The sequence below is a fragment of the Corvus hawaiiensis genome, chromosome 9 (assembly GCF_020740725.1).
Source record: "Corvus hawaiiensis isolate bCorHaw1 chromosome 9, bCorHaw1.pri.cur, whole genome shotgun sequence".
NCBI lineage: Eukaryota > Metazoa > Chordata > Aves > Passeriformes > Corvidae > Corvus > Corvus hawaiiensis.
Window position 1 is genome coordinate 4,314,839 of NC_063221.1, and position 15,897 is coordinate 4,330,735.

A 15,897-nucleotide genomic window follows, 5' to 3' on the forward strand; every position below is an offset into this window, starting at 1 on the left:
TACCCAAAATTCCAAGACAGTCTATCCTTTCTGGCAGAAGATGGCGTTCTTAGAAACAGGGAAGTGCCAAGTTCAGAAAGCAGCAGCAGGCAGCCAGGAGAGCAGCTTGTGCCAGCTCCACTCCAGAACATGGTGCTGCCTAGAACCTACAAATGGTTTTATTTGCTCACTTCTACCTCCCAAAGGCAGGAGAAAACAAAATCACAACAATCAAACCAAAACTTTATCCTAAAACTCCCTCCTGGCAAAGAGCATTTCCCACTGGCAGTATCAGAGGGTCACAGAATGGGTTGGGTTGGAAGGGCCCTTAAAGACCATCTCATTTCATGATGATCCCTTCTGTACAAAGGGGTTTCATGGAGTGTCACAGAGAAGTTTTACCCTTCATACATAATAGAAAAATGCAAGCCAGGATCTGCACAGAACAAGCAGGTAATTTCTCTTCCTCCAAATTTTAACCCAACTTTTGGAGGATAAATCTTCTGGGAAGTTTCTCCTTTTGACCACCTTCACATCACTGGCAACAGCTTCAATCATTCCCAATGAGAACTTCAATTTTTATAAGCAACAGCTGTAGAAAAATGCAATTTATGTCCAACATTTATCATTGTCCAAATTTTAGGACAGAAAGAAGGAACAAACTAGAGTAAATTTTTATTTTAAAACCTCAGCTAGTTATTGCTATACTGGGGATTCAAAGGGGAATGTTTACAACATTTATAAACAACTCCAGCTCTCCAGATAAATACCATGTGATTTCACCTCTCTCCAAACTGTTTTCTCACGCACTTCTGCAGTTTCATTTCTGTCTGAGACTCACCAGCATTCCCAAAGGAAATAGTCGTTCATGGCTGTGGGCGAGGAGCCACAGCTACCAGGAGGGCAGCAGAAGTGGCAAAAGTATTGCAATGATAACCTCAATTAAAAAGTTACTTCCATGACTCTGTGAACAATGGAAACCTGAGAGTTCACACTATCTATCCTATGTGGGGAACATTTTTGTCCAGGCTAAGTAGCAGCTCACCAAACGCTCATTTAAAGCTGATACTGGGCTCTTGTTCTGAGCAGAAAGGCCACAGGGCTATGCAGAGCCCAGAACTGCTCTTTTTTTAAAAGCTCTTCTCCTGGAAGCCTTCTGGCACAGGCAGAGGGAAGCTGGGGAGGTTCTGGTGAGATGTGGCCCTTCACACTTCCCTAATGTCAACAAAAGTCACAGAATTGCATCCTGATATAGAAGTGGAGAAAGGAAGGGAGGGAAAGCTGGAACAGAGTCCACATACTAAAAGCAGAACATTTAGAAGTTCCCCCTTCTGCTCCCTAACCCACCATCAGGTCCCTTTAAAGATTTAGAGTATAACTCTTGCCTTGTTTTCTTTATCTACTGCAAAACTCAAGCAAAGTTACCTCATTAACTTGTTTTTTGTCCAAGTGAAAAACTTGACCAGAACTTGTTGAGGCAATTTCTTCATAGACCTTGTAACCAATATGATCCCTGTCATCACAGTCTCCAGTCAGCACAAATACCACCTGGATTAAAGAAAAATCAGTAAGTCATTGGGCACATGTGCACAGGTGAGGAAAGCATTGCCAAGGCAGCATTAAGGCAAGACAACAGAAGAATGCGTCTCTTGGGATGGGTTTGTTACTTTGCATGGATAGAGTCATTGCACTCAGTACTGATGGAAAAAGCAAAGCAGAAGAAAAGGAACAGACAAAAATCCCTTTAAAAATCAATCAGCCCTGTTATTTACACAACACTTCTTTTAGAACAACATTAAAAAATCTACATAAGTGATAAGCTGGCCAAAACCACATCTACTGGTAGAAGATTCAGTTGCATTATTTAATTCACAATAATAAAAGGAATATTCCACTCAGTTTTTCCTTAACCAGATCAGTTAACTCTACAAAAATTTTAAAAATCCTTAGAATGCAGTATTATGGTCCCTTCTGTAAAAAGACTTCACCAAGTGTCACACAGGAGAATTCTATCCTTTGTCATTGAGCAAAGCAGAGCATTAAACACACAACCCAGCTGGGAAATGCAAATCCCCTCGTTACCTGTGACTGTTTCTGTTGGATGAGTTGAAGCACTTCATGGGTCAGTCTGTAATCCTTGGATCGGGCATCAGTAAATACATAGATGAAAGAGCCAGGCAGGGAAATTTCTAGAGCAATCTTTATTGCCCCAATGCTCATTTCTGGACAGTCTCCACCACCCTATTCACAAGTAGAAAGAAAACATAACTTTTTTTTTTTTTTTAACGGAAGAAAACATACCAAATAAGTTACTTTCTTTTGGGACCTTCAAGACAGATGCTTCCTCAGCCTCTGATCATTTATTCACCTTTTCCACCCTAAGGATTTTATGGTTTCTGCAGAGTACTGTCACACACTCACAAGCAGCAACTGCAACAATTCCAAAGAGAAAATAAAGTGAAAGGAAGAGCCCTGACGTTGGCTGGTGTCATGCTCACTCTCATCCATGTTGTGCTCAGCTCCAGCTCTTGTGACAGCCCCGTTTCCCACACTCACATGCTCTGTTCCTGGCTGACAACTCCTCTGCTCTGGTAGCACACAGCAGTCACGGGAGGTCAGGTGGGAAATGATCCCAGGCAGGCAGTGCCGAGCTCCAGGAGCATCTCTGGACACCAGAGCAGCAAAATCCTGTCCTGGACTCCACCCTGGGACAGGGAGCTCAGCAGAGGGCACAGGTGCTGTGCTCCCACAGCTCTGCATTGCAGCAGCTGCAGAGCTGGAGGTTTTTCAGAACCTGTGTTCAATCAAAATGCTTCCAAGTATGATTTTATCTTTAGAGGAAGGGATTAGTTCCTCTCCCTAAATTAAGAATTCAGGAGAAATACTGTTTAAATAAAAGCTCACTAACTTACATAAAAATTAACTTGGCATATTGAAGACAGAACTTTCCAAAGAGCTGATACAAACTGTAAAACCTGCCCCATCATCTACAACAGATCTCTGCACATTCAATGTTAAATATAAAATTTATTTCTTTTATTTTTACAATCAACATGCCTTCACACATATGTATATACAAATCTACACATGCTGAGAAAGAAGGCAGCAAAAAGAGAGCAGTCCTTCATACTCAAGAATTATGCTTGTCCTCAGTGAAATGTTCATGTTGGGAACAAATTTAATCTATCAGTATCCTTAATCCAATTTCAAAGCAAGAATATCAATAAGTTTCTCACCTATGCTAAAGAACAAGCACATGGTCACTGTTCTTTCTGTAAGTCATATAAGAACCATTGTTCTTTTCCAAAGTCAGTTCTCCTAAATGTAGCCTTACTTTTATGGGAAAAGCAGGTGGTAGACTCCAGACAGCCTAAAATGCAAGAGAGAACTCTCCAAGAAGATTTTTGACACACAGAACTTTATCTTAGCAATGTCTATACAGTCCAGTGGGACACATCAGTATATCCAAGTTCTTTCAGCAGAAGACTCTTCCACATAAAGCTTTAATTTGTGGGCAAAGTCAAAATAATAGCTAATTTCTACAGACACCTACTTGGAACAGGAAAATTTCTATTCCCACTTCAAGTCTACTTGATTATCATCTCATAATATTCTATATGGCAGCATCTGTTTTCTGCATAGAACATGAAAAGCACTACTGATCTAAATGGTTGTTCTGAGAACAAGCATGGACTTTTTTATTCCCATAATGTAGAATAATACTCTTAAAAGGCAGCTGGTAGAACAACAAAACATCATCATCATGAAATGGTTTGGATTGGAAGGACCTTAAAGTTCATCCAGTGCCAACCTCTGCCATGGGCAGGGACACCTTCCACTAGCCCAGGTTGCTCCAAGCCCCATCCAACCTGGCCTTGGACACTTCCAGGGATCCAGGGGCAGCCACAGCTTCTCTGGGCACCCTGTGCCAGGGCCTCCCCCCCCCTCACAGGCAGAACTGCTTCCTAACATTTAACATTTAGTATTGCCTTTACTCAAAGAAAAAAAGTAGAAAAATTTCCATTCAGTATTTCCTACCTTCCTCTCCAAATTGAAATTAAATACAGCTACCTAGCTGGTAGCTGGAAAAGCTGAGGTGAGTCAAGCTCAGGAAGCTTCATTTTCCCTTCAGTTTAAACAGGCCCACAGAAACACACAAAAAAATCTCCTTAACCAAAAAAAAAAAAAAAAAAAAAGACATTAAGGAGCCATTGCTGCCCAAGTCCACGTTCTTATCACGCTGTCCACAAGAATGATTCACAGTTAATTACTGATGAAATATAGGTGATACCTCCTAAGCTGATCCTGTATCCAAGCAGTATGTCCTTTATCACTCTGAATGTAAAAAGAGCAGGGCCCAGTTTCTGCAGTGAAATGTACACAGTCCAATTTCTACCCGATGTCAAATGCCAGCCAAGTGACCCTCCAACTATTCTATGACATGAATGGAAAACAAGAGCTGGGCTTACCCTGACACTTAGGGAGGGCAAGTTGAGCATATTTTGATATAATATGTTTTATATGTCAGACGCTTTGAAATAATTTCTCTTCACCTTCATTTTAGCTTTATTCATTAATGAGAATATTTAGTCCATGCCCTTTCTCAAAATGAACCCAGCTCAAAAGTTCCTCTACCTCCACAACATTCACTCTTGCATCTTTTCTCAGTCTTTTTGGAAAAATACTGGTAACAAACCTGTAGAAAGTGTTCACATTTTCTCTACTGCAAGATGACCTATTGGTCCTGTTCTAATCATTTTTTGATTTCTATTTTGGCCCTTCACCAATATAATGGATGAATACAAGTCAGTGTCAGCCTTCATACAGCAGAATGAGCACATCTTGAAAGTAATTATGAAATATGCGATCAGCCAGCATTAAAGAAAGAAATCTAAAATTCACTAGACAGAAACTTTTAAACAACTTGATTAGAAATGAAGAGTTTGAAATTCCCAAAAGCTTCGCCTAAATCACCCACCTTTTAGAAACAGCTGCAATTACCGTCCAGTATAACTATGGAGGAAACAAAACATGAAAACTGGATGGAGTTTTGAAGTTTAAATTTCCCCATGAAGGAGAAAACTGCAATAGCTATTGTTTTCTCTTGATTTCAAACCTTCTGCCAACTTTTAAAGTAATCTTCAAGCAATCTGTTCTTACATGGATTACACCATGTGCCAGTTTCTGAGGGAGAGCCTGTCTGGCACTACTGACTCCAGCAAGGTTCACCACAGGTCAGAAGCATTTTCCTTGGTTAAAGATAAGACAATAGCAACATATGTTCTGTCAGTAAGGATAACTCCATTCCCATACCTCCCCCTTTCTTTACATTACCTGAGGGAGCAGCTGGAGCTGTGTCAGGGAGGGTCAGGCTGGAGATCAGGGAAAGGTTCTTCCCCCAGAGGGTGCTGGGGCACTGCCCAGGCTCCCCAGGGAATGGGCACGGCCTCGAGGCTGCCGGAGCTCCAGGAGCGTTTGGACACCGCTCCCAGGGATGCACAGGCTGGGATTGTTGGGGTTTCTGTGCAGGGCCAGGGGTTGGGCTGGATGGTCCCTGTGGGTCCCTTCCAGCTCAGGATATTCTGTGATTCTAAGAAGCCTTTGAATCAGTAAGTGCCAAGTAATGCACGGCAGGGAAGGCAGTGCCTATGGAAAACCTGACGGGTCTTACAGTCCTCTTGTTTGAATGGTGTTCATGGAATATAATTTCCAGAACACAGTAAAAGTCCATAAAAGTGTCTGTGGACAAGTGGCAGGACTAATGAAAATGCCAACTAAATGTTAACATTACCTAACTATTCCTTCTTGTGTCATCGAACCGTGTCTCCACACGATGTAAACTAAAACAATGGAATGAAGCATAATCCCAAATTAGAACGAGCAGGAAGATGACAGTTTGTGCAGGCAAAATGACAGAGGTAAGTGATCTACCTCTTCATGAATGCTTGCAGCAGGAATATCAGCACAAGAGGAAAGATTAGCATGAGGAAACAGTCTTTGCTAGAATCACGTAAGAAACAAGCTACTCACCTGAACATAAAGTTCCCTAAGTTCAAACTGAAATTTCTTGGGATCTGTGGTTATTGTCACTGGACCAATTTCTAGAATGAAACATGAAGAAAACACAGAGTTATCAAAAGACATATGGTAGTAAAAAAATGAAACTAAAAGCATCAAACAGAAAGAAATAGTAGGGAATGATATCCCCAGTACTGAAACCTATGATTTCAAATCTGGTAACTTTAATATCATTCCAGTATTACCAATCTCTGTGTCTTAAACATTTATAGGCACATAAAGCCTTTCACCTTTGATTTTGATCAAACATTTAATTGTTCTTAGTAATAAAAAGCGAACAAAAATTCCCAGAACACATGTTGCTGGACCAAGAAATAATGTATTTTTCCAGAAAGAGGCTCTTCAGACTGGAGAAAAAGAGACTTTGGGAAAACCTTATAGCAGCCTTCCAGAGCCTAAATGGGCTCCAAGGGAGTTGGAGAGGGACGTTGGACAAGGGCCTGGAGAGACAGGACAAGGGGGAACGGCTTCAAACTTAAGGAGATCAGATACTGGGGAAGCAATTCTTCCCTGTGAGGGCGGGCAGGCCCTGGCACAGGGTGCCCAGAGAAGCTGGATCCTGGAAGTGTCCAAGGCCAGGTTGGATGGGGCTTGGAGCAACCTGGGCTAGTGGAAGGTGTCCCTGCCCATGGCAGGGGTAGGCACTGGATGGGCTTTAAGGTCCCTTCCAACCCAAAGCATGCCATGATTTTGTGTTTCTAGGTAAACATGAAGAGGCCTCTCTGGACAGAACACACATATGTGGCTTTGCAATTTTACTCATGTAAAAAAAAAGAAAGAGAAAAAAAGATATGTGCCAGAACTCTTCCCTGAAAAAAAAAAAACATACCTCTGGAAAAATCCCAGTGTGAGCCCTATCCCCAATCCCAGCCCATCTAGCAGGAGCTGCCAGAAAGAACGAAAGCAGAAAGAAACAGCTTTATTCATGGCATTTGCCATGTCTTTGTCTACTGAGGAAGGGCAGGATGTCCAAGTGAAATTGCCTGGGGTATGTAACAGCAGCCCATATGTGAGCATTTCTCAGTCCCACAGAGCTGTCCCTCTGCCTCTCACACAGCTGCCTTCCTGATTGGTATCAAATGTGATTCCAGCCAGCTGGTTCCTGTGCCGTGATTTCCTGCCTGCTCACCTCAATCTGCCTTGGCACCTGTGCCCTTCATTCTTTGCCTGGCCCGGGCAGGCATTGCTGCCTTGGCCATGGGCACTTGCCCAGCTCAGCGAGAGCAGTCAGAATGCTCTGCCAAAAATCAGTAAATAAACACACTCACACACAAAAATGAAGAGATTTCTACCAGTTGAGTGCTCCAAAGCACTTAAAGAGATCAGCTGAGTCCCAACAGACCAAATGGGGCACAATTCTGCTGTCAGGGTAAAAGCCAAGCATGAAACTGCAGCAGTGCCAATTTAATACAGCTGCAGCTCACAGGGAAGTGCTGCCTCAGCAGACCTCACAACACTTTCCAAGCTCTATAAAAGTTAATATGCACTTATCTTCCATATAATACAGACAGTTTTCTTTCTTAAACAGTCCAAAGTTTTATTTCACTGGAGTTACAACAGCCATCGCTAAGGTCTACTCCAATCACACCAGTATTTGCTGGGCAGGCTCTATTTATGAGTGTCTTTAGGTTTAATTTGTTTCAAAGTCACCCATGAGATCACACAAAATCTTTCCTAGACTATTAAACTGTCCTTAGGGGTTTTTTGTATGGCTGTGAGTCATTTATCTGTGAATGCCATGTACTAAAATGCTGCACTATCATTAAAAGAGCCACTATAAGGACTCACTGTTCCTTCACATACCTCATCCCGCTGTGCTCCCACTCCTCCCACTCCACCTGGCACCATTCTCCTTTGGGTGTCCTTTAAAGCAAACACCTGCAATAAAGCTACCTCCAAATTGTTTTGCTTCCAAGCTCCCCTTTGCCAAGCACTGTTCTAAAGCACGTCACTGACTGGGGTTTATCCATACAGTAACCCCATTAGCTCCATTATTCCCATCCCACTGAGGGATTCAGTGTTTCAGTCTAGGGCAGTAAATCCTTTGGAAAGGCTTTCTTACCCTATAAAATAAAGATCTGAAAAGCAACACTCCTTCGGCTAAGCTAAAACAGCCCATCAGGTCAGACGGGCGGAGAACTTGGCCTCGTTCCTCTGCAGGCAGCACAGGCTGGCTCCAGCAGCGCCGATGCCAAGCGCAGCCCGGCCAGCTTCCTGCAGGAGCACGGCTGCGGCCGCCCTCTGCTGAGAGCTCAACAAAGAGCTCAGCTGGGAAACGGCACTCGGGCCACGAGTCAGAAACACAGTGTGGCACAGTCAGCATCAAGTGCTGTGGGCAGGACAGAGCAGAGAACCCCGCAGGAGCCGTGCAGGGGCAGATGTCCCCAGCTGATTCCACAACTAAGGCCACGTCTGAATGGTGATGGGGCTCTTTCTTCCTCACCACCTGAACACTTACCAGCTTGTCCCAAAAAAACTCAGCAGCTGTCCTTCACATGCTGTTGTGTCACCAGCTTATGTGACCTGCCTGTCAGAAAAGCTTTAATAGCCTTAGCCAGCTTTAGTTTCTTTCATCCTCATTCTGTGACCTCCAAGTGCAGCCCAAGTAAGGCTGTTTCACCAACACAGGTAAACACAGGCCTTCAAAGTGTCCAGAACATTAAAAAGTGAGAGGGCATTATGAGAAGTGCTTTAAATTTACTTACCAAGCATAGTTTAAACCTATCACTCCAAACACAGAATATTTACTCAGAAACTACACTCTGTAAACACACCAAGCAGAAGAAAAGCATACATTTTTTAGCTTCATTAGTTCTTTAGGTAAAGCTTGACACATGGAACACTCTAACAGAATACAGAATCACAGGGTGGTTTGGGTTGGAAGGGAAAAGCCCATCCAGTCCCACCCTCTGCCATGGGCAGGAACACCTTCCACTAGCGCAGGCTGCTCCAAGCCTCGTCCAGCCTGGCCTTGGACACTTCCAGGGATGAGGAGGTATGGTTTTCCATTCTCATGCTGCAATCTGAATCGATTTTTAGGGACCAATATGGGAATATTTGGGACTGGTTTCTTGTAGGGGTCTCTCCATTGCTCACTACTCCAAAACTTTCCTGGTCACCCAGAGGGAGCTGTGCAAACGTGGAAAAGCTGACACAGCCCCAGAATGGCAGCGAGTCTTTGTGAGGCACCAACTCAACCCTCAGGCCTCACAAGTACAGCGTAAATGTCAGCTCTTCCAGACTGACTCAGGAATCCAAGAATCAAATGCTGCAGACACACAAACCAGTAACAGCGGAAAGGAAACGTTTTAAAGGAATGGCTGCACATCCCTGAGCAAAGCCTGGACTTCCAAAACTGAAATCACAAAACTCAATGTAGCCACCGTGGTATCTGAGCTTGTACCTAAGCAATTAAACAACTACGACAACATAAAACTGAATAACACAGAGATCAAGGATTTTGATACTTCCTTTCTGGGGCAAGTCTTGTAAAAACCACCTCATTGGTAAATAAGGAGAAAAGCCCACAGCAACCTGAGAAACTGGCCATTCCAAAAGGCCCTGCTGTTTTTCCATGGCTTTCTGCCACACCTCAAATGGCCACGTGTTTATGTGAGCATTAAGCTGAGCAGCAAGCACATTGGGAAAACCACAGATTTCCCCATGACACACAATCACACATAATTACCGCTGATGGTGATTGCAAATTTGGCACTCCCCTACAGAGTCCTGACCACAGAACATATCTGCACCAAATGTCTGCTTTGGACAGCTGGGTGCTTCAGGAGATCTAGCAAAGGAATATGGAAGCCATTTGCCTACCTCTCATCAACTCAGAACACTGGATTTGTTTGTTCCAGAAGGAATAAAAAAGCTCTAAATGATACTTGGTAGCTGAAGGAATTTTGGCAGAGATGCTAAACCTTGCGGAGTGCTCTCACCCACAGAATTCCTTCTTCTAATTCACAACAAGGATGTTTTGCTAATGCAAAGCCATATCCAGGATTAAAACCAACTTACTAAATAAATAAAGCGAAGATATCCCCCCAAAAAGCCTCCACACCACTGAATACTTCCAAGGAAATATAGATTTCAAAACTATGACTTAGGGACCCATGTGGAAATATTTGGGACTGGTTTGTTGTGGGGGTCTCTCCATTGCTCACTACTCCAAAACTTTCCTGGTCACCTAGAGGGAGCTGTGCAGAGGTGAAAAATGAAAAAGAAAAATAGAAAAAGAAAAAACCCCAAACCTACCACAGAATAGTGACAAATCTCTGATATCCCAATAACAACAATAATTATTACTATATTATATATAATAATACCATAATAATTACACTATATGTTATATTATACAACTACATTAATTATATACTAATAAAAACTAGTATTATAGTTATTAGTATATTTAATTATCTCTTCATTACACAGTACACACAGTAAAAGCCTGGGTGACAATTATCTTCCACATTCTTTTTTATTTATGAGTGGACTGACAAGTCTAGCACTGGGCTATGGCAATTCAGACAGTTTTTGAGATCAGAGGACTAATATGAGTTTCACATATCCATATATATAAATCCTCACCTACTCATTTATATATATGTGTGTGTGTGTGTACATGCATATCCAATAATTTTCACCACAAATGAAGAGATGCTGAAGGATTAGGAGTAATCAGATAGGACAGCTGAAATGCCTAAAGCAAGATCCCTGCCAAAAGAAGCTGGTGTACAATTATCCCCTAAGAGCCATTTACTAAAGGTGCTGAATACCGAGGTTTATCTGATTTAACGCTCTTCTCAGAGAAAGACAAGAACTGCATCCAATCCATTGCAAAGCTCTGCTTACAGTTCCTCTGAATGCCTTTAGAAGCAGCCACCGCCAAGAGTTAAGAGAATAAGAACATTGGTAGAGCTACTCCCAGCCAGGCTCCAGCCAGCTGTCCATCCTGAGGGCACAGAAGCAGAAACCTGCAATTTCCCAACAGCAAATTGGGTCCTGCACACTCTTCCCACTCAGATCCCTCACGAGCTGCCACTGGAAGTGCTTCACAGAGCTCTCCTTCCCCTTGAGGGAGGGTCAACACAGAGGTGAGACTACATAAAAGAAAACCACTTGTAACTGCCATCTCAAATGATAGTCAATAGTTTTGTTCCTCACACAGCTGACAAACACATGCACACAGGATCAGAAGCTGTTTTATAGCATTATGTTTTAATGCACCTAAAAAAATGCTGCTCCATTTTAACTGATTGCAAATTTCTGCTGTAGACTACCAAACCAAGCAGCTGACTATGAAAATATAAACTAGAAAAATATCACTAATCCCCACCTAGTAAAGAAAGACCAAACTTAAAGCCTTGTGCTTCATCCTCTGAAGTGAAGGGTACCCTCAGCTCCCATTCAGATGATGGGAGCTGTGTGGATAAACACCTTGATGAATTCTTCCAGGAGCACAGACAGCACTGGAGATGCTGCCTACAGTCATGAGCCCCCCGTGGCTAACACACATCCCACTGGAAAGACCCTCCCAGTGGATTCAGGGAGCGCTGAGTAAGCCAAGATCCTTAGCACTAGAACATGTAATAAGTTATTTAAAGTTTCTCCCTAAATGATATTCCCTCATGAGTCAGCTGCTTTCAGATTCTAACCTGGCTGTAATTAATTTTTTGAAGAGCCCAAAACCTGCAGTTAGCAACTTTTACCAGATTCTTAACCAGAGAGAAAGGAGCCAAACCAGCCCAGCAAGCTCACGTTTCCTTAACACACTCATTGTTTTTATTTTTTAAATGGTTTTTCAGCCTCATGACTTATGACTATTAAGTCTAACAGCAGACAAGAAGGAGTCAGACTGCTCACAGTTTTTCACCCAGTTTTTCATGAGTTGGCTCTTCACAGACAAACCAGATAGATTATCCTGGGAATTGCAGAGCCCTGCTACGCAGCCCAATCCAGTGCCAGTGGAGCTGATAAAGCTCCATCCTCACAGATGGCAAGGGCCACCACCCTCATGCATCAAACTCTTCACCTCAGGACAGTGGCCAAAGCCTGGCTGAAATTCAGTGACCAAATATCTAACACAAGCTTTACTAACAATGTGCCTCAGTAAGTGCCACGTTTGTGTTGCTATTTCCCATTGTTGTAACAGTTATGAGCTCATGACTTTTTTTTTTTTAAGGAAACTAACAATGACAAAAAAGAAGCATTATAAATGCTTCATTTTTTGGAAAAGAAAAGCTCACTTGGACACCCACAGTGGATAAAATCTAATATTCTCATCTTTTGTCTGTTGCAACAAGCACTAAGTTTAGCTTATGGGCCTCAAGTGCAGTTGTCTAAAAGTTACTAATCACATGCAGTAAGAAACAATAAAAATCAGGGACAGATTTGCCCAGCACAGTAACAGCCAGCACACTGTTAACTCCACCTTCTGAGAACTCACAAACCACAGAGCATGCAGAGCAACCTCCTCTACCCAGAGACAGTTAAAATAAACCCATGTTTGCTACAAATGCTCTCTTAAATGGGTGATGCACAAAACAGTCTTGGAGATCCTCAAGCCCTGTGCATGGCTGGTACATCACACTAACCATGGAATCCTGATTAAAAAAACTACTCCCTTAGGCTGGAAATGAGAAAAAGCAAGCTTGAATTAACTAGAAACACAGGTTGATTATTGTTCTGAGGAAGTAAGCCACCTGAACATCTCCTCTAGCTCCATTGCAAGGCCAGAAGGTTTTGTCTATTGCTGGTGCACAACTATGGGCAAAGAGACCAGAAAACTTGAGTCCATGTGGTTCAAATTTAAAGTAATGACTTTAGTGGCTATTAAATGTCCCAGAAAGAAGGCACAAAGCAAGGTTTTTTTCCTTTCTGGGGACAAGCAAACATAATGAATGCTGAAATCTGGAGCAGCCCCACCTTCCTCCTCCCTGCCCCAGTCTTTTGCATAGCACCGGAGGTCTGTTCCCAGTAGGGCCACAGCACTGTGTCTGAGCTGACTCTGCTGCCTCTGGCCAGCCCTCCGTGGATGATTGCCCAACTCACAACACACAGCCATGGCTGGCAACTTGGCTGACAGGCCCTGAGAGAGGCCAAGGCCTGAGCGAGCCACGGAGATTATGGGAAGCTCTTACAACTAGGTGGTCCCTGACATCCAAGCCTTGAGCTTGAGCTCCATCCCAGCACTGAGTACATCCAGGACTGCAGTCTGCGCTCTCCTGCATCTCCTGTGGGCCCAGAGCTTTGGGGTTTGTGCTTGCCCGTCCAGCACTGCCACTACTGCAGGCATCGTGGGGCTGCTTTGCTTTTCCAACAACAAAAGGCACCAGCAGACAAAAGGGGAAAAGGCTTTGAGCAATTTGCTCTGCTCAGCCTACAGTAAAGGACAAACAGCTGATAAGGACTGCAGCCACAGCTTCCTTACTGTCCAGCCTGGGAGCAGCGCCGGATCCCGGGGCTGGCCCACGCTCCCAGCTCCCACTGAACATCTGAGAAGGTCATCAGCTCACTTTCTGTTTGTGTTTATTTCCCCTTGTTAACAACAGGCTGAACAGAGTAAAACTCAGTTCATAATGCTCTTTAAATTCTTTCTCCAGACTGAACTCCAGTTCAGTCCAGGTCTATTTCTGTCTCATCTCTGGGTCTGTGTATTTTGGCACTGCTCCTTCTACACTTGTAACGGCACTGGATAAGGAACGTGCACTGAGGAATTGGGCAGGAATGAATACTACCCATTTCACAGTGCTGCTTTGTGATTAATTACCATGCTGAAGTCAAATTAAGAAAGATTTAAAACCCAATTTTTAATTCACAATTTATACTTAATATTGCATTACAAAACAAACTTATTTACTGTGACATCTAGCATGATTGATTTTGAGCTGCTGCCCACACCACTGCTGGCCGGGAATATCTGAGCTCCACCATCAGGAGCCTCCTTGCACTGCAGGGTACCACAGCCTCATCCGTAAAGCTCCTTCTCCTTCTTCATGGAACTCGGGCTCCCACCATGTCCCCAAATGTACCTCACCATAAGAGGGGTCCAGAGGCTGACTGGCAAAAAAAGTCACAGCTTCTTTTATTTTTGGGATAGATGAATTCAATTACTATGGCTAATTAAAAGCTTCTGCTGCTTGGAAGATTATAATCAAAGAGATTTGGGAGATACTTAGAGAGAGCTACCTTACTGAAGCCAAGTCAGCTTTTTGATCTTGAGACATTAGCAAACTGAAAAAGCAACTGGCTCTTTCCTGCTGAAAGTGCAGCTGCATTGCTTTCCCAAAGGATATGGAATTACTAATGCACTCAGCGCCCACAGCTACACAAAAGCAGACCCTGTACACAAATAAAGTCACCACCAGCAACCTGAGCATCCTGGGAGCAGGATAACCCAGTACTGCTCAGTCTGGGATGAGGAGAAACATTCTACATCCCCACTATGTAACACACACCGAAGTCCCAAGGCAGGAATGGTACTTAACAGGGATAAATACCCCCCAGTTATTAATAAAGCAGCAGCCAGTGTTTTCTTCAAGAAGCCGTTCACCTAACAAGCTTTATGGAGACCATGGCACTAATCCATCAGTGCTTAAAACTTCCAAGAGACCATGGGAACACAAGGACTTCTCACAGTATGTTCCTGTATTAACCCTATCCTGCTCTGTAACAAGCTTATGTTGTGGGTTTGCTCTCACGTGATAAAAGATAATTTTATTTTAAATCATCATAGAATCATAGGCTTAGGTGGGAAGGGATCTTAAAGTTCATCTAGTTCCATCCCTTGGGCAGGGACACCTTCCACTATCTCAGGTTCCTCCAAGACCTGTCCAACCTGGCCTTGGACACTTCCAGGGATCCAGGAGCAGCCACAGCTTCTCTGGGCACCCTGTGCCAGGGCCTCACCACCCTCACAGGGAACAATTCCTTCCTAACATTTAATCAACCCTGCCCTCTGGGAAGGGGCCATTCCCTTTTGTCCTGTCTCTCCATCCCTTGTAAACAGTCTCTCTCCATCTTTCCTGTAGGCTCCCCTCAGGTACTGCAAGGCCACAATTAGGTCACCCCAAAGCTTCTCATCTCCAGCCTGACCAATCCCAATGCTCTCAGCCTTTCCCCATAGCAGAGGTGTTCCACCCCTCTGCTCCCCTCGGGAGCTCTCCGTCTAATCATAGATGCACTATGGTGTATTAGGTTCAAATAGATCTCTGGAGGTTTCTTTGGCTGGAGGGAGTTACATGGCCTGGGACAAAACACCACTGTTGGATATGAAGCTCAAACAACCGTGGTAAGTTTTAGGTGTTTTTCCCTAAAAGAAACACAAAAAAGTAAAGACTGAGCTAAAATTCCTTCCGATGCCAGACACAATCCTTGAAACATGAATTAAATTTTGTTCAGTGAAGTATCAGCAAACCACATAATTATTCAATTAGCCCTAAACAGAGGGAAAAGATAGTGAGACACTAACCACAGACCTACCTACACTTGCATAATTCAAACACTACTAAATAGTCTCCTCAGTTTTCATACAAAGCTACCTGTCTCTCAATAGAACACAAGGAAGAAAGAAAAAAGTTTCATTTTGAAAATTCCAGGAGAATAAAACCAAGGTTCTAGGAGATGACCTGTGTGTGCCTACACACATACATACATGTGCATGAACATCATCATTTCAATACTATAAAAGGCTTTAGGATCTATCCAGCTGCCATCCTTTGAGAATGCAGATTTCCAAACATAACAAAAATCAAGTAATCTGAGGCCAGCTGCTGGGAGAAGGAAGTGTCACATTCAGTACAAAATTCAGATATTCTGCATGAGGTTACTCTGTACCTA

General features: G+C 43.3%; 1 protein-coding gene across 5 annotated transcripts in view; it reads right to left on the minus strand.

Annotated features, from left to right (window-relative positions):
* Positions 1 to 15,897, minus strand: part of HMCN1 (hemicentin 1) — a 180,605-nt gene that overhangs the window by 143,675 nt on the left and 21,033 nt on the right. For all 5 annotated transcript variants that reach the window (XM_048312736.1, XM_048312737.1, XM_048312735.1 and 2 more), the window contains exons 2-4: positions 6,010 to 6,080; positions 2,062 to 2,220; positions 1,405 to 1,527 (exon numbers count right to left, since the gene is read on the minus strand). In XM_048312736.1, the coding sequence (XP_048168693.1) occupies positions 1,405 to 1,527; positions 2,062 to 2,220; positions 6,010 to 6,080 (353 nt within the window). The remainder of the gene's footprint in view (positions 1 to 1,404; positions 1,528 to 2,061; positions 2,221 to 6,009; positions 6,081 to 15,897) is intronic.